At 50.6% G+C, this 26505-nt stretch overlaps 3 protein-coding genes and 1 long non-coding RNA gene across 4 annotated transcripts; 1 reads left to right on the forward strand and 3 right to left on the reverse strand.

Moving 5' to 3' along the window:
• On the reverse strand, nucleotides 1–3467 carry LOC148403235 (uncharacterized). The gene is made up of 7 exons (XM_088399919.1): nucleotides 3171–3467; nucleotides 2484–2741; nucleotides 1938–2219; nucleotides 1369–1602; nucleotides 1010–1303; nucleotides 820–934; nucleotides 1–735 (listed from the first exon to the last, which is right to left on the reverse strand). The coding sequence occupies exons 1-6, from the start codon at nucleotides 3214–3216 to the stop codon at nucleotides 843–845; spliced, it is 1206 nt and encodes a 401-aa protein (XP_088256045.1). The 5' UTR covers nucleotides 3217–3467; the 3' UTR covers nucleotides 1–735; nucleotides 820–842.
• Nucleotides 3468–4936: 1469 nt separating this feature from the next.
• On the reverse strand, nucleotides 4937–16346 carry stim2b (stromal interaction molecule 2b). The gene is made up of 11 exons (XM_088399795.1): nucleotides 15473–16346; nucleotides 10807–10937; nucleotides 8644–8755; nucleotides 8378–8489; nucleotides 7988–8103; nucleotides 7720–7897; nucleotides 7461–7638; nucleotides 7226–7387; nucleotides 6974–7074; nucleotides 6666–6904; nucleotides 4937–6530 (listed from the first exon to the last, which is right to left on the reverse strand). Exons 1-11 carry the CDS (start codon nucleotides 15573–15575, stop codon nucleotides 5866–5868), a joined length of 2097 nt encoding a protein of 698 aa, XP_088255921.1. The 5' UTR covers nucleotides 15576–16346; the 3' UTR covers nucleotides 4937–5865.
• Nucleotides 8536–11536, forward strand: LOC148403237 (uncharacterized). Its single transcript, XR_015863334.1, has 2 exons — nucleotides 8536–8774; nucleotides 10494–11536. It is a non-coding gene; the product is annotated as an uncharacterized LOC148403237 (long non-coding RNA).
• Nucleotides 16347–16883: 537 nt separating the features above from the next.
• pik3c3 (phosphatidylinositol 3-kinase, catalytic subunit type 3) lies at nucleotides 16884–26495 on the reverse strand. Its single transcript, XM_088399696.1, has 23 exons — nucleotides 26047–26495; nucleotides 25243–25431; nucleotides 24686–24829; nucleotides 24473–24602; nucleotides 24262–24348; nucleotides 24086–24181; nucleotides 23844–23915; nucleotides 23653–23757; nucleotides 23029–23121; nucleotides 22767–22952; nucleotides 22504–22634; nucleotides 22238–22319; nucleotides 21102–21169; nucleotides 20919–21024; nucleotides 20729–20845; nucleotides 20103–20234; nucleotides 19871–19999; nucleotides 19404–19473; nucleotides 19270–19334; nucleotides 18841–18925; nucleotides 18695–18769; nucleotides 18236–18621; nucleotides 16884–17803 (listed from the first exon to the last, which is right to left on the reverse strand). Exons 1-23 carry the CDS (start codon nucleotides 26109–26111, stop codon nucleotides 17789–17791), a joined length of 2628 nt encoding a protein of 875 aa, XP_088255822.1. The 5' UTR covers nucleotides 26112–26495; the 3' UTR covers nucleotides 16884–17788.
• Nucleotides 26496–26505: the final 10 nt, after the last annotated feature.

Below are 26505 nucleotides of genomic sequence, written 5' to 3' on the forward strand. Positions count from 1 at the left end.
GAGGGGGATGAAGACTTTATTGTGGTTTCGAGTGGTTACATGACACCAAGGCAAAGTTGCACCATCGAATAATCATCCAACAATTCACCCACACGTGGACCACTTTCCAGCGCGTCCAAACAAAACCTTTGCCAACCACCCTCCCCAATGCTAAAGTTGAGTGACATCGTCCACTGTAAATCACATCCTAAATTAAGTTGAGCGACATCATCCCTCATGATAATAACTTGAGTCGTAAGCATGCTAATAACTGGAGTAAGTCGAAGACCGCCAAAAAGTTGCATCATGCAATTCACTCACCCAATGGCATTGACCACCTTCCGGACGGAGCGTTTGCCAACCTCCCTCTCCAGTGCTAAAGTTGAGTGACATCATCCATTGTGAATCATAATGAATGGAATAAGTAGAAGAAAATTGAATTCAGACCAAAGGGGGGAAAAAAAAGCTTTCCCGCTTCACTCTCGGCCCCTCCTCCCCTGCTGCAAACAAGTCCAAGGCCAACCGCTCAGGCGTGCCCCTCGCGCCAGATGTACGAGCGAGGGTCTCGTGCCGCCGTCAACGCCGCCGCCGCCGCCTTCCCGCTTCTCCCGAGCCGCTGCTTTCTGTGTTTCGTGCGTTTTTCTTCTTCTTCTTAATGCTGAATTATTTGTATTGCTGAACGAATGAATGAAAAAAAAAAAAAAAGAAAGAAAAATGGAAGGGCCCGCGCGCCGCTCGCCTCCAGGATCTTCTCGTCTGAGGAAAAGCAGACAGACAGCCGCCGGTTGGGCAAGGCAGCGCAGCGCAGCCACGGTGGACGGAAGGAAAACGGCGACTCACCCGGCCGGCCGGCCGGCCTCGGTCTACATCATCATCACCACGTAGAGCTCAATGAGGACGCTTATCACCAACAGAGCGACAGAGCAGGACGTGCCCTGGGTGGCTGCGCCTGGTGCTAGAGCAAAGATGGCAAACATTGGCGGCTGGGCGGGCGGGGCGGGGCTCCACCCACTGACGTGCAAGTACTCACTCGTAGCGCCGCCCGGGGCGGTGGGGGTACCGGTGGGGTCCACCTTTCCACCGACGCGCAACAACTGGGAGGACTTGGTATTGTTCTGGCAGTCAGTGGCCTTGCAACTGAACTGGCCTATGGCCCCGGGGAGCAAAGTGAACTTGGACCGATCACTGCCCACTGTGCCGTCGCCCGCTGTGACAGGCACGTTTCCGAACGTCAGCCACTCCCACGTCTTGACGGGACCGTCGGCGGTACACTTGAGGACGCTGGCGGTCCGTTCGATCGTGACCTTTGAGACGGCCTTGGGAGCTGTCAAAAACAGGAAAGTCGCGCTTTGCAATTTTTCTGGGATGGTGGGTGCTTTCCTTACTCACCTGTGTAGGCGTACGAGAAGGCGGTGCTATCCTCATTAGCATTAGAGTAGTCTGTGACCTTGCAGACGTAGCTAGCAGAGACAGTAGCACCCTTGTCGATGGTCAACGTTTTCTCAGTACCCGCCTCAGTGCCGTCCTTGGTCCATTTGACGATTCGGGCATCACCGATGACCTCGCACACTAAGGTCGGAGCGCAGCCCCCTCCCTCCCTGACTGTGACATCGGAGACGGGATCTGTTGGGATAGAGAGTCCATTTCAAGGGCGGGCATGTGCAAATTGGGGTCCCGCTTGCATTTTCCAAGGCCCCCCCCCCATCTCATCATGCACTCAGACGTCAGAGAGGGTGGCCCTTCAAAAAAGTGGCAACAAAAGTCGGAGCTTTTTAAGCGGCGCATCGATCAAGCAGATGTCTCAACAGCGACACTAGTGAACCGAGAAGCAAACGGCGGCAGCGGCAGGCAGCTCTTCTTTTCCGACGCCTGCCGTTGTGCTCCCTGAATTGTTTGAGCGGCTACCTCGAGATTTCCAACTAGTGAGCGAAAGGAGCGAGCGCGAGAGCCAAACTTACCTCGGACGTGGACTGGAAACGAATCAGCTGTTGTTCCGTCAGAGTCTTTCTTGGTCCGGTATGTCCCGCTTTCAGATTTTTGCACGTTGAAGAGGCCCAACCCTTTCTTGATGTTGGACTCTACACGAAACTTGGGCTTATCGGAGGAATCAGGGACCGGCAGAAAGTCTTGGGCACCGTCCGCTTTAAACTCCCAGCTGACAGCCTCATTTGCATTTGTGGATTCCAATTGGAAGGAGCCACCAGTCGGGACGTCGCAACCAGTGGTTGCGGGGCAGCTTACTGAAAAAGCCCAAAACAGTTGTATAGAGTTATTCAGCGCGGTAGCAAAGTCCAAGCGCGGGCGGTCACATCGCAAAGACGGCGGACGGGCGGCGCCACGCGCAGATGGACTCGTCAAGTGACTCGCTCGCTTTTCAAATGACGCTTTTCCAAGAATCCATCACGTCTCCTCAGCCAACCTTGCTGAATTGGAGCTGCGCGCGAGCGAGCGCTGGTGTTTTCCCACCAAAAGCAGCCATCCCGGACGACAGTCGTGCGACTTACCGGCACCCACAATGATGGTGAACTTGTCCGTCGGTGAACCGCTTTTGATGGCCAAGTACACGCCAGTGTGCTTTGCTGCCAGGGTGCCCGTCAACACCTTTGTGGATCCGTCTTCGCTCAGAGCACTGTCGACGTTGACCTCGGTTGTTCCGAAGCGCCACGCGTAGTCAGTAGCGGGAGGGTCTATTTTGAGGTTGTTGGCAGCTGCGCAGAACACCACCTGACCCTTCGCGCCGTTGCACTCGCTACTTGTCAGATCTGGAAAAGCAGAGGTGGCCAGCGCATGCTCTTACTCGCACTGTGGACACCCAGCAGGCACAAAGCTACTTCAAGGCACAAGATAGACTTGAGCATGGAGCTTTGTTGTGCAGAGCCATTTTGCGCTCCGAATGCCTTTCGTTGTCACGCTACATACGTACGACTTGGTACGAGGAGATGAGAGCTGGCCAAAAGTATCAAAACAATATGACAGATGAAAAATCCATCCATCGACGACGACGTCCTTTAAATGCAATTGGCAAAAGGAAGGCGCAAAACATTGCAGGCGTCGCAACAACGTGGGCCTTTTTCAAAGCAACTTGTGATGACAATCAATTGAACGGCTTCGAGATGTGAAAATGGCGGCTTGACGCTTCGCCAATTGTCACCAACTTGGATCGGACTGCAAAGTGTAAAAAGTTCTCCTACCTGCCGTGTGGACGAACAAGAGCAGGGTGATTGTCACGAGCTTCATGCTGGCGGGCGGGCTGGCTGGCTGGCTAGTTGGATGGCTGGCTGGCTGGCGGGCGGGCGCGCTGGCGGGCGGGCGGGCTGGCTGGCGCGCTGGCGGGCTGGCTAGTTGGATGGCTGGCTGGCTGGATGGCTGGCGGGCTGGCGGGCTGGCTGGCGCGCTGGCTGGCTGGCGGGCTGGCTGCTCCGACTCGACAAGCGAATCGAATGAGTGTCGGACGCGAGCGCTTCCTGCTACCCGCAAGGTGCGTGACGTCACGGCGCTTTGACACGCACAGCCCACGCTCGCTTCGTTTGATCTCAAAGCGCCTGCCGCCAAGTTGTTGCAAAGCGACCGACCAACTTTGTTACGAGCGTCATCAGTGAAATAGTTCAAGAGTTCAAGACAAACAGGCCAACGAGTCAGGCAGGCAGGCAGGCAGGCAGGCAGGCAGGCAGGCAGGCAGGCAGGCAGGCAGGCAGGCAGGCAGGCAGGCAGGCAGGCAGGCAGGCAGGCAGGCAGGCAGGCAGGCAGGCAGGCAGGCAGGCAGGCAGGCAGGCAGGCAGGCAGGCAGGCAGGCAGGCAGGCAGGCAGGCAGGCAGGCAGGCAGGCAGGCAGGCAGGCAGGCAGGCAGGCAGGCAGGCCAATGTGCAAAAGGCATGATCGCGGTAAAGTACCCGTCGCGTCTTCCCATCGATCTGGAAAAAAAACAACAACAACAACAACAACAACACGCCAAGATGATGGCAATCAAGTGCCCATCCCAACTTGCCATCTATCTGGAAAAACAAAAAAGTCATGCTCGAGCTGACTGTTATCCTTCGTCCAGCGGTTGCGTAAGAGCATCACAACGCGATCAGCACGCCTTCTTTCAAACGGATTCAAAAGAAACAGACAAACAAACAAAGATGTGGATTGCTTTGATTTTGCCACACCATCCTTTCCCGGTTATTGGCGAGGTAAGGATGTCACTGGAATCAAGCAACTTTGAAGCCATTTGCAACGGAAACGTCTGGAATGGCAATCGTAAGGACGGAACGTGCTTTTCTCTCCGGCTTGAGCAACAACGTCGTCAGAAGTCAAAGCCTTCGAACGGCTCGAGTGTGTCTGTCACTTTGCGATCGGGCCCGCGGTCCGCGCCTTTGACACCACTGCCGCCACTTTGCATCAGAGGACAAAGGCAAAGTTCAACTCCTCCACCCAGCTCCAAACACCTGCAAGCCTTTTTCCATGCCATTGTTGCATCATCTTCATGACTGCTGTTGCCAAAGGGATGGATTGCAAATCAGTTCAGTTCTTCATGTACATCAGAACTTTGGAAGCCACCGTTTTGCAATTGCACTCAAGTGACAGACGGCTGCCTCTCTCTCGCTCGCGCTCTCGCTCGGCCGCTGATAGACGGCCACCGGTTTGATGCACACTTGCAACATTTTGGGACGTTGAACAGACCGCTGGTCCAGCTCAAGGTTCCTCACAACCGACATAAGCGCGCTGGAAATCATCACCGGGCGAGCGAGCCATCAATAGCTGTATTTTCATTCAATCTGTTGTAGACTCAACGTTTTCCTTTTTCTCCCGTCTTAACCCTTCCCTCACCTTCCAGGTTCACGGCCGTACTTTTGCCATCTTGTGACTGGTGGCTGTGACCCATTGTTCCCGACAGCCTCACCGAGCGATTAAACGGGATCTATATTACGGTCTTGATAGCTACCCACACCGTTTTGATTGTTTCGTGATCCATTGATTTGATTCATTCATCATTTTATTATTAACTCTTCTACAGCATACAAATATGCACACTTACAATGTTCTGAAAAACACAATTAAGTCACTGACACTTCTGCCAAACTTACAGTTCGGACTCGAGTGCGTGCTGTTTAGTCGTCCACAAAATGAGCGACAATTGCATCGATTCGTGAACAGCATCGCCCGGCCCGCCGCCACGTATAATAGGGACAATTGCATCGATTCGTGAACAGCATCGCCCGGCCCGCCGCCACGTATAATAGCGACAATTGCATCGATTCGTGAGCAGCATCGCCCGGCCCGCCGCCACGTGAGACCTAAGTGACGAGACAGAAGCCACAGTGTGAGGTGGAAGCATTTGACATCGACGCACCAGGGGGTCCCGATTGAGTCCTGGTCGGACATCGCCGGGACCTTTGGTTTTTTGGGGGGTTTCTTTCCATTTCTTTTTGAGGAAGCAAATGAAGGTGTCTGATACAGACGCACACTCGGGAGCCCTGAAAGTGAAGAATGCCTACGCAAGGGAAGGGAATCCAGTCGTGGAAGGTGACCGACGTGGAACAACGGATGGCGGGCGACTTCCCGCCCAAACCAACCCAAAACAATGTTAGGCATCAGGTGACCGCCCCATGAATAAAATAGTCGAGTCTCTTCCCAAACATCAGCGAGTAGCGCAAAGAGCTTTTTAGCGTGACCTCTTCACCCCCCACCACCACCACCACGCTAGGTAACAATAAATCAAGTGCTGGAGTAGTTTGGGGGAAAAAACTTGTTGTCATAGCGTGCTTGCAAATCGATGACTGGCTTGTTTGTGTTTTCACTCGCGGGCCCGCCAAGGCAACGGTGGTGGGGGGGGGGGGGGTTAGCAAGGCGACCAGAGCATTCGGCGGTTGCTGAAGCGTCAGCTTACAGTCACGTCCCGACGTGTTATTTCTTCTTCTTGAATAAGCTCTTGATTTTGGAGGAGGAGCGCTTGATTCTCTCTCCGTTGTCACTGGAGTCCTGGGAGGAGGCGCTCAGGAGCTTGCGTTCTCGCCCCACGCTGCGGCCCTCCGAGTCCAGAGAGGTGAGCGACGGGTAGCGGCCCACCGAGGCCGGCGTGCCGGCGGGCAACGTGCTGAAGCTGTACGACTTCTCCAGGACGCCGTTGTGCGCGCCCTTCCCCGACACCGCGCGGGTGAGGTCCGGCGACGGCGAGGTGGACGGAGGGCCCGACGGGGCGGGCGTGGGGGGCGGAGGAGACGGGGTGGAGTCCCCGCCGTTGGTGCCGGCGGACGCCGGCAACTCGTGACTCGGGTTGACGAGCAGCAATCCCTCGCGAGAAATCCTGCGCCACGGCTTCTCCAGGCTGACAAAGTGCGGCGGCTTGCGGCCCATCGACGAGTTTGGAGCGTCTGTCTCGGGGCTATCCGAGACGAACGTGACGTATTCGTCGTCCGCCTCGAGGGCACAGGAGAGCGACGAGCCGGCCGCGGACAGCAGGTCGGGATCGGCCGACAAGACGGAGGGCGGCGGCGGCGAGCTGGCGAGGCTGCGGCGGGAGCGGCACGCGCCGCCGCTGTTGCGCGTCAACGCCGGCCGCATCAAGGTAGCTTGAAAGGAGCAAAGAAAGACGCAAAAGGATTTGACGGCGTTGGCTGCAATTTCAACCTTGTCTGTCTGTCTGTCTGTCTGTCACATTTGATCAAAGACACTGTGATGGCACGGCGTCCTCGTCAATAGCTCACCGGTGAATTGCGGGACGACGGGAGGCGTGTCTTCGTCCAGGTCGTCCACGCCGCCGGCTATGGGGTACGGCGGGACGGAGACGCGCGGCATCACCACCCAACTGTGGTCCGAGTACAGGCTGGCCGTCAGACTGGGCAGCCCCGAGTTGTTGACCACGGGGAAGCCGCAGAGCCTCTCGATCTGCTGCCAGCGGTGCAGGCGCTCCCTCAGGCACGCCGTCACCTCCGACAAGGATTTCCTGGAGAAGGGCAAAAGCGGCTTGAGTCGGCCGCACTAAAAAGCCCCCCCACGCCACGCCAAACCTTACTTGGCCTCCAGTATCTTGTGGTCCACCTCATCCAGGGACGAGCTGTGCGCCACGTGAAGCGTTCCAAACACAGAGCTTCTTTTCTTTTTGATTCTCTCTGCCTGGAAGCCAAAAGGGAATGGAATGGATTGGGTTGGAATGGAATGGAATGGAATGGAATGGAAAGGAATGGAATGGAAAGGAATGGAAAGGCAAGAAAAGCGTGGCGGCACCGAGGCGCGGCGGCGCAGAGGCCCGGCGACGGACGCTCACCTCGTCCTTGGCGACGCAGAGTTGTAACTCGGCGCTCTGTTTCTTGATGTTGTAGTACTGAACCTCCACTTCGTGCGTGAGCTGCAGCCACGTCTGCAGAGCTTCCGGCAGCGACCGCTCCGACTGCATCTCCTTCTCGGCTCGCTTGAGGGCCTTTCGGACCTACGCCGGGCGGAGAGGCGCTTTAGGGGTTCACGTGAGCGAGCGAGCGAGCGAGCGAGCGAGCGTGCTTCACCTGCACGAGCTCCTCCTCCGCGTATTTCAGGCGGCTAAGCTCGCATTCGGCACCCTCCCGCAGGTCCCTGAGTCTGCGAGCCTCCTTCTTGGCTCCGGTGATCTCGTCCCTCATCTTCTGCTCAAGATTCTGCTTCTCCACAATCACCGTTCGGTTCTCTTCCTGAGCCTTTTCCAAACTGAAAGGAAGGAAGCCCGTTTGGACGATTTGCTCGCGTTTTACAGCCAGCCAACGATTCGATTGTATTTCTCTCGCTAACCGACTCTGCAGATCGAGGAGGCTTTGCTCTGCCTTTTGCAGGCTCTCCAGATCCTTCATCATCTGCCAGATGTGCACCTTGCTGGACTTATTCTGCACGTAGGCAAACCAGCAGCCGCCCACGCCGATCACGATGGAGATCATGAGGACAAAGTCTTTCACCCAGTTGTGTTGTGGACCTGGGGTGGGGGGGGGGGGGGCGGTGCTATTTGAAGCAGCGTGCGGGCAGCTGCGCCATCAAGTCAAGGCAACGCGAGGCGCAGACTTACGCAGCGGGGGGCCGAAAAGAACCGCGTCCAGCGCCTTGAGGTTGAGTTTTTGTTTGTGCCGCTGGTCGGACACCTTGAGCTGTACGGACAGGAACGACGGCTCATTGGCGGCGATTCTGCAACGCAAAGGCAGATAGATGATCACCAGAGTGTCCGCGGCGACGTCCTTGAGGATCCAAGACCGCACGCGCTCCGTGAGACCGACCGCTCCGCTCCGCTCACGACTTTGCAGTTCGCTTTGAGACTGCCCTATTTTAAGACGAGAGGCTTGTAACATGATCGATCCCGCTTGCGTCTTCCCCCATGTTACCCGCGCTGCAGCCGCAAGAGGGCAGCATTGTAAGACGAATAGATTTGTTCACAACAAACAGCTCGAGCTCAAAAACTCACCGCGGCAATGTGTTGCCGGTCACACGGAAGTCCCGGAAGTTCCTTTCGTACTGAGGCAGCTCCACCGACTCCTTCAACCACCGTACCGTATCTTCTACCGTCCAGTTGTGGACTGACAGACACAAAAAGCCGTACAATTATCTGACCGGGTGCGGCAAATGCAGTCTGGTGGGTGTTGGAGAAAACGAGCGCGCTCGTTCGTCCGTGTTTGCTCTCTTTCCCGGTTGTCACTCGCTGTCGTTATGCAAAGTGTGGCGTGTATTTGCCTTCACAGGTCTTCCAGCCCTTCCACAGCTCCTCCACGGTGATGTGCTGGTCCTCGCGATGCAAGTTGCTGTGCTTGTTGGTCTGATGCTGCTTCATGTCTTCCCTTATGAACTAAGGAGAGATCAGATGTGTATGAGCATCTTGACAACTTTATGTATTTACGGCTCACTTTTTTGATGGACACTCTTTACGCTCGCTCGCTCTCTCTCTCTCTCTCTCTTTCTTTCTTTCGCTCTCTCTCGCTCGCTCGCTCCTTTTCTTCCTTTTATGGACCTAGAAAAGGCAGCGAGGGTTCCGCTTCCACCTGCCTGAGTTTCCAAGAGTCCTTCTTTTGAACTTTACGGTCCTGTGGAGAAGTCTTAGCCCCAACAAAAGAAATGCCAGAGTACCTTTTGCCCTTAATTGCACCATTTTGATGAGGAAAGGTTGAACAGTAGAGCATGCTCACATTTCAACCTCACTATAATTATCGTCAATACCCCATCTCAGAGCAAAGGTGGTTCTGTTGATGGCTCCCTCCAATGTTTGGTATTTGTGATTTGAATTTGCCATCCAGTTTCAGCTCCGACTGATAGCCATTCTCAGGTTCGGGGAGTTCCCATCCCTCAGTTGTGCTCCAAAAGCATATTTGGACGACGCAAATGGCTTCAGGCAACCTCACTGTGGTGACATTGCCAGAAAAGAAGAACCGAACGGTACACAAAGCTATCGTGAGAAGAACACGGGGGCTACAGTGGAGCGACAGGAAGCTCAACTCAAAGCTACATTTCACGACGACACGGTTCCGAGACTATAAATAATCATCAATAGGCTGATGTTGGTGTTGCTTCAGGTGGATGAGACAGGCGGGCGGGTAGAAGAGTTTGATCAAAGCTTCGGCGTGATGAAATGGCTCTTTGGGGAGTTTTCTTTGGAGGTCCAAAAATGCACGCAGCCATGATGAAAAAAAGCACGACGAGGATCACCTCGTTTTATAAAATGACCACAATGCTAAATTCCTATCAAGTCGTTGAACGCCACACCAGATGTGGAGATCAAGCTAGAATCAGTCAGTAATGGGGTCACCTGGAACATCTTGGTGGGCCCAGCTCTAGCGTGTGCCTGTCTCGGACTCTTTGCGACACTTCCTCGCATGGACGATCCAAAATGCTTGAAATGCAGGTCATGGAAAAGTGGACGCCGAGTTGATGGATGTTCCATCAAATGCCTTCATTAGCCTCTCAACTTTTGGGCTTGGGGGGGGGGGGATGAGAACCAAAGGCAGTCAGCGCCAGCGGAATCTTGGTTGGACGGTGTAGGGTGTCAAGCAGTGGCGCTGGGAATGGCAGACATCTTGAGAAGAAACTCTAATCTTACTGTCTCCGCCTACAAAGTCCTTCCCCAGAATTGCCCCGATACAGTCGCTGCATCCTGAAGCTTTTGTCCTTCGGAGCTGCTGTCAGGAGACACGAGTCACTCGAGCTCTTCCTTCCTAAGGGAGTTCTGCCGCTTCGAGGAGATTTTTAAAACGATGGTCGATCACGGATGCTTTCAAGCAAGGCGCTGTGGGGAACCTGCAAGTTTCAAACAAGCTGTGCCGTCGGTCCCACATTTGTGGCGTCAATTCCGAAAGCCAAGCGCAAGACCTCCTTTGAACAGTTCTTGCAAACACTTGGCATGAAAAAACAAAAATACGACATTACGCACTTTTCGAGGAGTCACAAACTTGGAAAGGTGATGCGGTGATTGACCCGCACGCCAAGGATAATAGTGAGTGGCTAGCAACAGCTAGCTCCTAGCAGCTAGCTGTGAGTTTGGGGCTTGAAGTTTGGGTAATTGTTTTTGATTTATCTATTGTTTTTTGCATCAGGTTCTGTTCCCGTTTGGTGTTTCATCTCTATGTCAGTCCTGTCACGAGCGAGGCCTTGTCAGAACAAAGATACAAGACGCAAAACAGAAGGTCACTGACTTGGTAATCAGCGAGGTCACGCTGGGTCAGCGAGCTCTCGGGTGTCACCACAAGCGGATGCCCAAAGAAAGCAAGCAGAGACTTTGAGGTGACTCGTTCGAAGGCAACTCCAGACAAACTCATTGCTTTCAACCAAATGACCCGACGTCTGTACAAGCGTCTCAGATGCACACAAAAAAAAAAAAAAAAAAAAAGATACGTTTGCAAAACTCACCTCGACGCTCTCGTTCACTTCGATGCCGCCGTCGTTGTCGTCGTCAAGCTCTTTGTGGATGTGTCGCAAGGCCACCAGGCTGAAGCGATCCGCATCGCTCACGCACGGCGGCATGACCATGAGGCACGGGTCTAGACGGACACACACACACACACACACACACACACACACACACACACACACGTGCGTCAGCTCAGCCGTCCGGAGCAGAAATGTAAAATACACCCAAACGCTTGCCAATCAGGGCACAAACTTGATGGTTTAAAAGACGGCCGACCTTGCGGATGAGCCTTCAAGTGTACGAGAGTTAAACGCAAGCGCAAAACGCGGGTCGGTGTCAAAGTCAGTTCAAGAGCGCCGGTGCGGGAAGCAGATTCATTCTGGCTATGCCTTGCGTGGAAGGGAAGTGGTCGCCCTGTCACTTTTCACAAGTTGCGGAAGACGAATTGGGGCATGACGGTCCATCTACGTCACAGGTGTCAAACAAAAGGCCCGGGGGCCGAATCTGGCCCGCTGTGTCATTTTACGTGGCCCGCAAAGGCAACTCGTGTGTCAACTCAATGTTTCTTGTTAAATTACCAAAATTGTCTTCCAATGAGATATTGCTGTAATTTTTTTTTTTTTTTTTTTGGAAGCCCACTTTGAAAAGAAATTAGAAAATTGTTCAACTTCTTTTGATGCTGTTGTGTGTTTGCAATAATATAAAAAAACTTGTGTGACACCCCCTCAATTTTGAGAGATGTTTGACTGGACACTGAGTTTGGACCAGGGTGGCATAGCGAGAAAGTCGGCGGCGGGGCGAAAACGGCTGTTATCCAAAAAAAAAAAACGGTGGCGGCTTCCGTTAACGACAAAATGCTACGGGGGCTGTCGCACCAAGATTTCATGTGATATTGCATATAGGACTTGAATCATGTGTCATGCTTTCTTTACTTTACCGGCCAGACCGGCTCTCAGCTTCAAGCGTTGCTTGTTTAGTTCCAGTTTTGGTTTGTCAGGACTTGAAGTCAAATTAGCTTGAATGCTATCAGACAGGCAACTCGACCCAACTTCAAAGTTGGTTAAAGTGGATATAGTATGAAAAATGTCCTTTTGAATTTGTAAAACTACGCCTGTTCATCTGTCAAAATTGGCTGTGAATTTTATGACGATAGCACCCTGATAGTGAGTTTTTTGTCCACAACGAGCCATTTCCAAGTGACGGCTCACGGATGCACGATGGTATGAAAAGGTTAAAGGTAAGCACGGCTGCAGAGTCAGCACAATCGCTAACAGCAGGAACGGTTGGTCGAATTGTCAACGTGATGATGGGATGGGGCGCGGGGCCAAGGCGAGTGCACAGTAAGTCTGTACTATTTTTGAAACAACAAAACGGGAAAAAAAATGGATGTCTTAAGAGATTTTTTTTTCATCTTGTGTTTTGTCAATTGTCACCAGTTTTTTTTTTTTTGGTTTTGTTTTATTGCTGGCCTAATTCTGTTCTGCGTGTTCACCAAACTCTTCCTAAGATACCTTCTGAAGCTTAAGAAGAAAGACAATCCTGAGATATTTTTAAAAAGCATCATTTACAGTGACAGGTTTTAGTCTGTGAAAATGGCAACAATGCGAGGGTGAGCCTTCTCAGTTGTCGTCTGGTTTGATTGTGTGCTGAGGGATGGTCGTGCGCAACTACGTGACAGGAAGTCACTGGCGGTGACCGGGAGAGGAGGTGGCAAAATCAAAACAGCCGGTCCCCAAAGACTGCAAAATTGGAAAGCACAGAGTTATTTTTAGCAAAGCGGGCTCCCGTTTGTCAGCAACAATGGCAGAGGTCTCCCCGCACGTGCACATGCAGTAAGCACTAATTTACTTGGCCGGCTGTCACAAACGTGCTTCCGCAAAGAGTTGCGCTGTCGGCCTGCTCCCGACACGCGCGGCAATAACAAAGGCCTTCCTGCTAGATGCTGTTTTTTTGTTTTGTTTAAGCGTCGCAGTGTATATTTTTCTCCTCGGAACTTGAACGTGACATCGTATGATCTCAAACGCTTTCATTTCTGGCAATGCTACAGTGGGCGCGTGTCCACAAGCAATAACTGCCCTCTGTTTCCCTTTCCGATTGGTCAATCGAAAACGCCCCCCCCCCTCCCCCCAGGGTGCCTGAAAGCCTCGTTAAATCATCACTAATCCTATCTTAGTCGAAAGGCTGGAAATTGTACTCGAGCCTCAGGTCCCAGCCAGAAACTTCCAGAAAAGGAGATGCTCTTTGCAGGCCGGATTCTGCGGGAAGCTTTGAAAAACAGCCCGAGAACACGAGATTTGCCGTGTCCACGACTTTAGCGATCCGGGCTGCCGTGGACAAAAAGGACAACCAGACGCGGGCACTCCCGGCACTGGAAAAGAGAAGAAGATCTTTGAAACGATGCTTGGCGACCAGGAAGCGCTGAGATACAAAGCAGGTCACACGTCACGCGAGAGAGGCGTCACTCAGATCCAGTCGGATCGCATTGCTAGGATGCCACAATGTGCCTGCAGTTAGCATTCCCGTGCTAACCACCGAGGTTAGCGCATCTAGTTTGAGTTCAAGCCCCAAAGACGGGCTTCCGGGAGCAGGTCGGCTTTCACTTCTGCGGTCTGCGCTTGTTAACCTGCTCATTGCTAGCGAACACGAGTCAGCACGTTAACGGCAGCGAAGCGCATGCCCGAGAAATCCACACCTCCCAGCGAGAAAGTCCCCGACAGACGCGAGGTGACTGAAACCGGCTGGCGCGGGGCCGGAAGTTTCTCTCTACAAGAGATGGGCCACGGCGACCGTCTCGGGTGTCCGCGAAGGGCGCCGCTTTGGACGCTTCCCCTGTCAAGCGGGTGACAAGCCTCAGCGATGGCGCACACGAGTCAGAGCCGACCGACCCAAACGGGCGGGTGCGCTCGCCATGTCATAGAAGCGAGGACAAAGGCACCGCAGCTTCTCCATTTGACACGGCGAGACTGGGCCGTTGGGCTTCGTGGGTTCATATTTCACGTATCCCGCTCACCATCGCCGTCAAGACTCCATTTTGTCCGGTCCGGACAAGAAACGACATCCAAACTTTGATGTCTTGAAATACAGCCGCCGGTGGAGGTCACTTCCGCCAGCCACCGAGGGCCCAGGCAGCCGAATGCAGCGCGGTGCCAAGCAGGGGATAAACACCTTTTTATGTGTGGCTCACAACAGACGCTTGTCCGCTACTGTGTGGGTACGACCACCTGCGACCTTGGAACAAGAGCATTAGCACCTGGGAAAGAAGTATTAAGTCAGCCGCCTGGTGGAAAACAAGCAAGGAAACCTCAGCGGTAACTTTATAAATACTCTCAGAGGGCTCTGCTCTCAGGCCTCATTAGGTTGCATAACAAGCCTAAAGACCACGGCCTGAGACGGAGGGGGGGGATGCAGCAGCTGTCCACCTTCACGCACGCCCAATGGGCAAGGTGGCAGAACGAGGCTGACTTTCACAACAGGCCGTTAGAAAACGTATTGGAACACGCTACAGTAGCAAAACACGAATACGGCGAATAATAAGCGAGACGGCCATCGGACAATCGGCCTCGTGTTGACACATGACTGGCTTTGGAGCTGCTTGACGCTGAAATGCAGCAGTGTCCATGACGGAATAGAAAGCAGAAGTGGCACAAGGCTTGATTCTCGATTTTATTTATATATATATATATATATACACATCTACATATCTACATATATATGTACGTATATACACATATATACACGTATATACACGTATATATACATACATATATACACATATATACAATTTTAGCAAATTGCTATCATGTAGACAAGATACTTAAAAGCTTTCTTACTCGTGCATGCCCAAGTTAAGCATTATGGGGGAAATGCTAGGTTTGTAGCATCTAGCTCCAAGTATGTTGGAACATACTTGCGAGTGCGTTCAAACTTATCTGCCCGTCCAAAAGTGTCTACTCAACGATGGCAACTCCGTAATTCATGTGGGTCTTGCCACAAAATCGAGAATCTTTGTTTGAGAAAAAAAAAATTAAAAAAAAGACGATGAAAACCCAAAGGGACTATGCTGAACACCAAAAAAATCCCGGGAAGTGTTTCACGCATCCAGTTTCGCTGGTTTCCAGGTGTCTTCCACCTCTTGTCAATGTTAGATGTCCAAAACGGATTGTGTGCTGTGCGCCAACAGCCTGCGGTGTTAACATTTTTGAGAGAGCGAGCGAGAAAGAAAAAGCAAACATTTCTACATTAGCATTTTAAATGTCAGGTGGAGTTGACAGGAAGCCGGACCTGCCAATATTTGCGTCACGCCCAGGGGTTCTTTCGTCCGTTCAAAACGTTCCGGGGGATTTTCCCGACGTTGGCTACGTGCCGCAAGCTTTACGAAAGGTCCACAACGCGACGCCGTGAGCCCAGATTCCTTCACGTGTGTCACAAACGTCGGTCAGAGTGTTATTGGCTGCCAGCGAGTTCAGGCGGCCGGTTGCCAGCTGTCATAGATCATAGCTGCTTGACGACGTGCCAACATGTCTCCAGGTCCATACTTGAGATGTTTAACCCAAATCCAGATTCAGAAAGTTCTCATCAGATTGTTTACATGAGAAGACTTGCAGTATCCCCCGATTTCAAAAATGACCATACGTGTACCGTGGCTGCGGGAAGCGGTATGCTTACCTGGGCTAGCTTCATTTCCAGTATCCGCCGAATTGGAGCCTAGTACCGCAGAGATGACGAGTCCACGCAGCAACACGATCAGCACCGCGGGGATGATGCACATCGTGGACGTGTGGGTGGGAGAAGATCCGGCAATGGGCTAAGGCGTGGGGATCATGGGCCAAATTAGTAGTTTGGGAGATATTCACAGGAAAATGCAGCGCTCATTGAGGTTTGGTGAAACTAATGGCCTCCACAGGTACTTTGAGAGGGGCTGCGCGCTGCAGGCTCCCCCATGATATCAGCTGTCAACTAAATCACGCATCTGATCGTGCGCGGCGGGGGGGGTGGAGGGGGGCGCTTACGTTGAGGAATCCCAAACGTTCAAACCGGGCCCCTTCAAAAAATAAACGTTCGATCTGTGGAATCGCGTGTAAGATTCCCACGCCAGCCTCCGCGAGTTGTTGCCAAGTAGTGCCTTACTTCCACGTACAGTGGAGTATAAACACGTCGGTCCCGATCCGCCTTCTCTCTTTAGCACAAAGCTGCCTATTTGAAAAAATAGACAGAAAAAAAGCATTTCCTCCTCCGGTTCCCAAGGAAGCACATGGTTGATGCCCCCGGCGCGTTATTTGTTCCGTGGGTCCGCTTCGAGAGGTCCGGTGCGGCGTGGGGATCTGCATGCCATCGCCGCTAGCTCGCCGGCGAACGCGCACGGGTTTGGGGAGGGTGCGCGCGTCGAACAGGGGCGGAAGTCGTTATGCAAATTGCAAATAGGGGGCGGGGAATGGGGAAGCGGTCATACAGTAGAGCGCGCGCGTGCGTGTGCGTGTACGCGTGTACATGCGTGTGTCATTGCCAGTCTGGATGCTGCGTCACTGCCCGGCCCGCATTTGGCTCAGCTGCTCTGGAGGTTTAAAAAAAAAAAAAAAAAGAAAAAGAAAAAAAAAAAAGGCTGGTCTGTCAGAATCGTTTCCTCATCTTCCGATTGGCTGCAGCGTCCCGACATGGCATGTCGCGATTGGCTGTCACAGAACGGCGTAGGCGGAGCTTGTACTTCCATGGCGACGACAGCGCAAAAATGACAGAAACGAGCAGTTAAGAAAGAAATGCCCTTAATGTTATGTGACGTTTCTTGGAACACAGCACATGAAAGAATGAATATGTGGAACCGGGATATATGGCGTGAATATCTGTCGCGCCCATGCCCAATGACATGCATTTTAGTCTACATCCAGCAGATGGTGCTGTTTTCTTGTTTTAGCCTAGTGGCACGGTTGCAAGTACTACTGCCTAAAATGTTCAAATATTCAATGCGCTTTTCCTTTAATATTTTTTTAGTTCACATCAAACCGAGAATCTCACAAAAAAAATAGGTCCATAATTGTACAGGAGGCGCATGCCGATAGTGAACAAAGACGAGGTAGAGGACTGAACTTTGTGGCAAGGTTTATTAGTCAGCTTAAACTGGTTGAAAAATCTGATTTGTAATAAGGAACGTTCACACAATTGGACTGAAGAGAGATGCAACATTAAAAACAGAGTGGTTGAGGTTTGCCCGATAATGTCAAATGTCTCCCTTTTATAAACAATAAGAACCCCTTCCCCTGACCTTTTTGCAGCCTGACATGAGTTAAGTTATTTGACCCTTAATGTTGAACAAATCTGCACTGTGTTGACGAGCACATGGGACACTCCGGATTTCACTTTTTATCTAACCTTTATTGATCCAGGCAAAATATACATCTGACAAATAATTTGCTGCGCCGACCAGACCACTGCTCAATAAAAAAAAAAAAAAAAAAAAACAATAACATGATTATAGAATCAATAGACGTCGACTCATACATGTCATTAATTTATTAGCTCACTAAATTGTATTTACAGGATTAAACAAAAAGACAACGTGTGTCCTGGGTGGCACTATAGGGCACGGGTTAGCACGCCCGCCCCACAGTTCAGAAGTTGGTGGTTCAATCCTGGCGCCGGGCTTCTTGTGTAGAGTTTGCATGTTTGCCCCGCGCCTGCGTAGGTTTTCTCTGGGTACTCCACTTTCCCCTCCGCGTTCCAATAACACGAGAGGCCGATTGATCGCTCTAAATTGTCCGTCTTTGTGTGTGCCCTGCGATTGGCTGGCAACCGGTTCAGAGTGTCCCCGGGTTACGGCGCAGACAGGTGGGATAGACTCCAGGGCGCCAGTGATCTCGTGAGGAAAAGTGGCTCGGAAGAAGATGAATGAACGAATGAATGAATGAATGAATGCGCAGACGGTCCTTGCACTTCTTTCTTGGCCTTTTTCCAGCTTCATGTCCTCCGGACCGGGCCCCATCCCACAGCTCACCTACGCCAGTACTGAGCACATGCAGGTCATGAGCCGCAAATGAATAGAAAAAAAAATCGGTCATGTTACAAATCGTCGTTAGGAAACGACGGAGCCATCTCTGGAATAGAGTAAGTGAAAAGAAAGACGATCATATGGGTGACGATCATGCTTATATTTTGTTTTTATAAATTAAGTGTTGAAATGATGATTCAGCGTAGGCGGGGCCCAACCATGATAGATTTTTTTTTTTTTTTTTGTCAGCCAATTCTTGGTGAGATATTTCAATAACCGATTAATCGGCCGATGAATAAAATCATTTCTTTCTGGTTCTTTTTTTTTGGAAGACCTTGTGTTCCTGATTGTCGTAGGCGGGCGGCATCGAAGCACAAAAGTGCGTGTACATGATGCTTATGTGCCGTCTCTTGAGTTCAACCCTAGCCGTCCGAGAGTGCGTCACTTACTTGAGCAAACTTGTGAATCTGTTCGACCACGGCGGCGAAGAGGGCACCCACGCTTTCGTCGATCAGACTCTGCATGTAATGCACAGCCTCCTCGTCCGATAGGTCCAGCCGGAACTTGTCCTGCACTTTCTTGACCGTCTTGTCGGGCTCCAAGGCAATGTCGGGAATATTGGCGTCCACCATGAGGGAGAAGAGATTGAGAATCAGGTTGGAGTACCTGCGCAGGTGCAGGAAGGCGGTGTAGCACTGCTTCCGGAACTCCTGGTACTGCTCGCTTTGCATGCCCCCCATGCCCTCCACCATCTCCTTGCTCAGCTTCATAGGCGGCGGAAGCGGCTTGGGATCGCGGCCCAGGATGTAGCCAAAGTCGATATGGAAGAGTTTCCCTGGAGGAGGACAAAGGTGGAGAAGCTATTCGTAAAACGCACTTTGGGGTGGGGAGGACTCTCGGGACCGTACCGGTCTTGGTCAGGAGCAGATTGTCTAGATGTCGGTCTCCGACGCCCAGGATGTAAGTGATGACGCAGTAACCGGCTGAAACGCAGCAGAACCGCCATTGAGATCCGCCGTCCCCAGAAGAGTGGTCCCGAAGAAAACAGACTCACCGCAGCTCTTCACGTAGGTGTCCATCACCTCCGGGCTGATGCCGTACGGCCCCTTGTCACTCGGCGCATGCTTCCTGAAGAAGCTCTAAAAGCGGCATCGGCATCTCGTCACCAGTGAATCCACACCACTTTGAAATGATTCCATTTGATGACAAATAATAATAACGCATCTCTGTCAGCTATCTCTGATGCTCTTAGTATACTAAGACCTTTGGAGAAGAGCCTGGAAGACACAGACGCTAGCTTTTATGAAGCATAAAAGGCCTTTGGTGTCGGAGAGGGGTTGACGTGACGATGTTATAGGTAACTAACGATTGGACATGATTTTGAGGTTGCAGCGCGTTGATGCTAGCGCGGACTAGCAATGTGCTAGCATCTCCAACGATACGGTGTCGGATGCGATACTGATCAAACGCCAGTGGCCCTGACCTGAATGTTGCCTTCCGTTGCCAGCACTTCGGCCACTGGAACCGACTGGACAAACTGCATGAAACCTGAAAAACAACAATAATTACAATCTTGAATTACTGAGCTACGCTCTTTTCCTCCGCTGTCGTCGCTACCATGCTTGGTGCTGGTGGCTAACACTTTGTAGGGCGTCAACTTCAGGTCCAGGTTCTCCTTCCTTAATAACTGAAAAAAATATATAGTGCTTAACAAATGTCATTACTGACACAACACAAATAATACATTGGTTTGTTGAAGTTATTTAGACTTGCAGAAATGATTTGTATGAAAAAACAGAAAACAACTGTTGTATTGTGTTGTACATCAAGTTAAAAACTTCAAAAATGTTGGGTTGGTTTTTTTTTTCGCCAAAGGTATGTTGACATTATTTTTCGACTTGTAAAAATGAGTTGTATCAAAAAAAGAGAAAACAACAGTTGTATTGAACGTATTTGTAAAAACGTATACAGAACACACCAATGCAAAAGAAGTTGAAAAACTTCCAAAATGATTTTTTTCCCAGAAGTCATCAGACTGAAATGTCATCAACGGGTAACAATGAAAGCGGCGTGCGGGCATGTACTTTATCCATGAGCGAGATGATTTGAAGGATAAGCTGATCCTGTCTCAGGTCGTCGCCGTGTTTGAAGATGACCGAATAGGTGGTGCCGGCCTCCGTTTTGAAGATCAGCTTGGCGGGCATTAGCGCGCTCTGATTGGAGAGAGCCGAACACGAGTAAGCTGCCAGCGTCGAAATAGCCCAAAAAAAAAAAAAGAATTTTAAAAAAGGTTCGGAAGCAAGAGCTTTGCCAGACCTTAAAGAGCGTCGCCGTCTCGGGGACGATGCCTCTGATCCGGATCTGAGGCTCCAGCGGGAGTGGGATTGGCTCGATTTCCGAGAGGTACACCTTCTCGTTGTCGGCCAGAAGCGTCTGCAACCGCTCAGTCTGGGGAGGGGAAACAAACAAAAAAAAAAAAAAAACCGCGCACAAACGACTATTATGACCTCGTTATTAGGGTCACCTAGCAAAAAAGGAAGACATGACCAGATTTCCATAACTCGCGTCACAATAAGGTGCAGCATGGCAGATAACATCAATAAATATTCCTTAAAAAAGATGTTCATTGCCACTATCAGCAAAAGTAAAAAAAAAAAAAACCAAGACCCCAAAAAATTGTTGCCCTGGGTCAACGCTAACACTCAACGGGGAAACAACATAGGCTAACAGTTAGCATCTATCTGGCAGTTATTTATTTATACATTTATTTGTGTTCCTCTTTAATTTGACAAAAATGAATGAAAAGGAAAAAAAAAAGGATATTTGGTTGATATCAATGGGGAAAGATGATTTGAAATCCCAGTGTGGTCACGCAAAGAAATACAACGCGTTCCTTCCGAGGGATCATTTTCAAGGTACGTATGGCCCTGATTTTGCTGCACCTTCTTTTTGCGATTGCCGCTCTCCCTCTGCACAGCCTTCATCAACTGCACCAGCCGGTCCACAAAGGTCTGCTGGGTGGCTAGGAGCGAGCGCATCACCCTCACGCTCTTATCGCCCTGAAGATGAGGAACGGGGTTAGCGAAGGAACGGGCCACCATGGTCGATCGAGGGCTACTTTGGTTGGCGAACCTTGAGCAAAGCTTGGCTGAACCGCCTCATGACGTTTAGGTACATCTCGTGAGTCTTGGGGTCTCTCTGCTGCGTGTCCTGGTCCTCACATTCTACAATAACGTACCTGAGGAGGGAGGGAGGATAACAGGCGGGTTAAAACCTTAACAAGAGATGCGCACGGCCACACAAACACACACATACCAGTACAAGTAGTTGGCCAAGGTCGAGTTCTTGCAAGCACGCGAGATGAGAAATGTGCACAGGTCTTGCTGCAGATGAGAGACAAATTTGGTCTTCTTACTGTGGGCGATGTCTACACACATCATGAACACTGAGCAGAAGTCAAAATGTGCCTGACATTGTGTGTAATGAAGGGGTCACCCTCCCCTCCAAAAAGTATTTCGGTTTTATATCAATTTTAAAGATTTAGATCAAATCAAGATACCATATTTTCCGGAGTATAAGTCGCACCAGTCATAAAATGTATAATAAAGAAAAAAAATACATCTATAAGTCGTACCATTTTTCGGGGAAATTTATTTGGCAAAATCCAACACCAAGATTAGACATGAATAGACAATAGACATGCGGTTAAGTGTGAAAATGACATGTGAAGTGATATAATAATGTGTTAATAATTTCACATTTGGGTCCCTCGTGAGGATACGTCGCACCCCCGGCCAAACTGTTAAAAAAAAAAAAAAAAAAAAACTGCGACTTATAGTCCGGAAAATACAGTAATGTATAACGGGAACAACTGTCGATTAATTTAATAATCATCGGTTGCTTATTTTGTCAATTTATGAATCGATCAAATTTTCATTTTTTACTTTTCATTGCTTTTTTCCCAGAAGAAGGGCATCATTTCAAATTGACAACGGAAAAGATATACAGTTACGATTACGTTACTGCTTTGGTCTATAACATGTCAGAAACATGTTGTTAACATTCCGTTACTGCCTTGGTCTGTAACGTGTCAGAAACATGTTGATCATTGTTTTCCAAAGTAAAAACGGATGTTTGCATTTATTTACTTATTTTGATTCAACACAAAGACAAACAGTCTGCTTCCATGGAGGACTGCACAAATCGGAGTATTTACTGAGGAGAGAGTGAAATGCCAAGAATTTGGATGACTTTCAATTAAACAGGAGCTTGGAACCTTTAATATACTCTTGAAAACAATTACATCTGATAATCGATTGGTTATCAATTATTAGTTGCACCTCAGAAACGTTCTGTGATAGTGTTTTTTGTTTTCTAAATACCCCAGTTGCTTTTTTTCCCCGTCTCTTTTGCATGTCATCGTTGACACAACCTGTGCTTTTGATCCCTACCTCGAGATTCTCGCCGTCTGCTCCTTCTTTGCCCTTCTGCGCAGTGGTGACGGCTCCACATGTGGCCGTCAGGATCTGGGAGCTGCGCCAGCAATGAACAAAGTGGCAAAAGGTGGGCCGAGGGCAAACCCGTGAGATTCCGCCGGAGAAATTGCAATACGCAAGCGGCCCGTGTGCAAAAGACAAACAATGACGAGTCAGGCAGCATTTCCGAGTTAAAATTTAGGCCAAGAGCTGAATGGCGGCCAAAACGCATCAGCGCTGACCTGTCCAGTGCGGAGTCATCTGAGAGTCCCTGGGCGTCTCTCTTGCTGCCTGGCTCCAGGCCTCCTTGGATATCACTAAAGTTCTCATACTTGAGAGCCTGCACCAGCTGGAGAAGATACATGAGCAGGTCCTGCAGGGTGTGCGAGGCAAAACATGAAAGCGTTTGCCAAGTCGCGATTAAAAACACCAAAGAAAGGTCCTTCTGCCATCTCAACGACAGCATTTTGTAAAGAAACTTTGAACGATTGATCGTTCTTTGTACCTCGTCGTCGGCCTGCTGCAGCCGCGCCACAGCGTAGCGTCGCACGGTCGGGTTGGTGAACTGCGAGGACAGCAGCTCCAGGGAGTCCTCTACGTCCATAGGCCTCCATTTGCCCAGCAGCTCCAAGGCCTGCTTAGCCTCCTGGGGCAGATCCCAGTTGACGCACTTGAGGAACTTTGTCAGCGCCTGCGGCACAGGCCGATTAAGAACTCTGACGGTAAAGAAAGCGCACCGGGATGCAAGGGTGGGGGGCGGAACCGACCTTTTCCTGAGTGGTGAGGTAGTATCGGAACTTCCACACCAGGTCCTGCTCTTCCGAGCTCAGCTGCTTGGTCGGAGGGTAGCTCACGATGATCTGTTGACGCATGTAATTAGTCCGCTTCCTTCATAGCAAAGACGGGGAAATACGTCAGTCGTGTGTTTTTCTTTATCAAGGACTCTTATTTCTGGCTTATTTTTCCATCTCAAATCTTTTGTTTTAGCAGATGCTTCAACTTGAGTCACACATTTTTCCAAAGAGCGCCTCATCATCCTCATGGCAATTCCACCATCATGTAAGATTAAGTGCGACGCACGTTTAAAGTTTTCAAAAACAGCCAAGTCACACATGAAGAAGGGCCGCCGACAACTTCAACAAGTTGAGACGTGTTTAACATGAAAAAAAAAACAAAAAAAAACTGTTATTGTCGTGAAAGAAAAAAAAACCTCCAACGATTTTTGTGAAGAAATGACTTTATCCATGGAGATTGATCTAAGATCCATTTGATATGACAATCACATCAAAGCTTGGCCAACAGCGAATGTAGGGAGGAGTCATCAATTTGTCTTGAAGGTCATTTTGATCTTCAACGTAAATATCTGGTTAGAAGGCGGTTTGGCAACTTACATTAAGCTGGTCCCGCGTGGCGGCGTTGGGCTTCAGGTCATGGTCGGAAGGCCCGCTGCGGAGGCTGCGGGCCAGTTTGTGATGCTTGCTCTCCACTAGGTTCTCCTGAGATGGGCAAGCGCTTAGCACAATCACTGCTGACGCCTCGCCTCCTTCTCCAAATGCGTGTTTGAATGTGCGCGCGTGCTCACCATCCCCATCTGCGGGTCAGGAACTTTGACGATTTCACAGCTGGGGAGCGTGGGCGCTGCGTCGTCGCCATCCTGAAACAAACAATCTTTCAATCCAACCAATTTTCCTCGTCCTCGGGACATATTATGGAACATCCACTTTATATACGCACCGAGACTCTCAATTGCCCGCTCCGACCGGAGTCGTCACGGTGAGAGAATCTGCACCGGTGTACGCTGTGGGTCAAAGAAAGCGAGCTCACCTTTTCATAGTAGACAATGCTGTATTCTTTGTCGTTGGTTTTCACTCGGGGAAACTCCACCATGAGGTACATGAAATTGGAGCTGCGCTTCTCGCTCTGGCAAAAAAACAAAAAAACAAAAGCCACACGTTATGTTGCCGAGGGACACTGCCCACAAAACGCGGTGGCGACGTCACCTCGTTGATCATCTCAATCTCCCTGAAGGTCAAGCGGTCCAGCCAGTCCACCTTGACCATGTGGCCCTGCCGATGGGCCTTTGTCAGCTGCGTGGGGAAGAGAGGAAGCTGAGCGCTGTCGCAAAGCCGCGCGACCGCGACGCATTTCGCAATTTAGGCCAAATCATTCCGAGCTTGGCATCATTTGTTAGTAAGCCCAAAAAACAAATACCTTGGCAAGTCTGCCCATCTGGTCCTCGGTCACATTGTTGCCGGTGCGTCCCGGCGTGGTGGTAGCCTCCGCGCCGTCGCCCTCCACGCCGGGCCAAACCTTCAGGTCGTGCATTCCTTGTCTGAACATTCTGCAGGGAGACGGGAGGTCATTCTTTAATGCGAGATATAGAGCCAAGGTGGGGCGCAACATCCCAGCGCATTAACAACTCACCCGTATTTGCCAAACAGTGTGACCGTAGTACCCCCGACAGGAACAGCTCGTCCAGGTCCATAGATGTCCCACACAGTGAGGGCCACCTGGGCGCTTTGGGGCAGGTCTGGATACTTGACGGGTAGCCGCAGCCATTCGTTCCAACTGCGAGAGAGAATGAGGTTTTTTTCTTTTTTTTTTAGGTAGAGTGTCCGCCCTGAGACTGGAAGGTTGGGGGTTTAAACCCCAGCCGGGTCATACCAAAGACTATAAAAAATGGGATCCATTGCCTCCCTGCTCGGCACTCAGCATGAAGGATTGGAATTTGGGGGGGGGGGGGGGTCAGATCACCAAATGATTCCCGAGCGGAGCACCGCTGCTGCTCACTGCTCCCCTCTCCCCCAGGAGATGGATCAAAATCACATGGGGATGGGTTAAACGCAGAGGACACATTTCATCACACCCAGATGTGTGTGTGTGTGTGTGTGTGTGTGTGTGCGTGCGTGACAATGATTGGGACGTTAACGTTCACTTTAAGGCAAGCGGATGGAGGCCAACGTGCACGTCGCGGGACTCACTTCCAGCGCGTGCTGAAGGCCTTGTAGGAAGTGCGGACGGGCAGAGCCAGAGGCTTCCCTTCGGCAAACACCTGGCAAGTGACGTAAAGGTCTGAGCAGTGATCCTGGTAGAGGCCGGAAAAGCGCAGCATCGGGTCCTCCAGCAGGGCTTTGTAGCTTTTCTGCTCTCGCTTGCCTTCCAAACTGCCTCTGTTGGCACATGTAAACACACAAACACGCACAAAAAGGGTCAGTTGCGGTCTCCAGTGGCAAACACACACAAAAAAAAGGGTCTGCACTAATCCTTCTGACGTGTGATCTGGAGCGGTGGAAACTGATGCTTGACATGCTCACAGCAAGCCTTCTCATTCTGTGGTTTTCTCAATAACGGTATTCCCATTTAAGTTAGTGATTTAGGGACTTTTATGCAAATTCTGGGGGCAGCTGTGACTTCACGAACGCCTCCCGTTAATTCGCTGTCATGTGAAACCAGAAGACCCGCGTTGCCACCCTCAGCTAACACCGTAGTCACTGTTTTTAAAATTAAGGGCTAGAAGTGCTCTTTCTATCATACAGCTTTTATTTATTTCTTAACCCGTATTAGCCAAAATTCTGTCTTTACTAGGTTAGCGACTTGCGCACAGGTTCACCGCCGGCCGCTATACGAACGAAACTCCGTCGTAAAACGAGATTGGCATCGAACTATCTTTAGATTTAGATATTTCAGAATAAGGAAACAATCATATCGATATCACAAGCCAGATGAATGTTTCTATATAGCAATTATCCTCCACCAAATAGCTGTGCCTTAAGACGACGACTTACATCTTAAGTTGAACATTGATGTCCAGGTCGCAGCTGTAAACGTAGTTAAACTTGTCCGTGTCCATTTTCTGGCGGAGGAAATCCACGGTGCGTCCTTGTACCCTTCAGACCGTTTAAAAATTCAAAGCGTCGTTGGAACGAAAGCGCAACACTCGCACTTTTAGCGCACGGCTCGAGCGTCACATTAAATTTCCAAAAGCACTCAAAACGCTCGACACCAATCCCTCTCGGGTAAGACTTAAGTGTCAGCTGCAATGCCTCGGACCGGCGCCACAAAATGGACGCTAGATACTCTTAGTCGACACCAGTTTCTCTATTAACTTCAAATCGTGTATCACTAGCAAATGTGTCATTCGGAGAGCCCTTTCCGGGGCTTATTGAAATTTCACCACCACAAAAAGGCAACCAGCAGCGGAGTAGAGATAGCGATAGCTGCTGTTAGTCCAAACCAGCCAACTG

This window comes from Syngnathus floridae, chromosome 1, assembly GCF_059516105.1.
Source record: "Syngnathus floridae isolate MCC-2025c chromosome 1, RoL_Sflo_1.0, whole genome shotgun sequence".
NCBI classification, from domain to species: Eukaryota; Metazoa; Chordata; class Actinopteri; order Syngnathiformes; family Syngnathidae; genus Syngnathus; species Syngnathus floridae.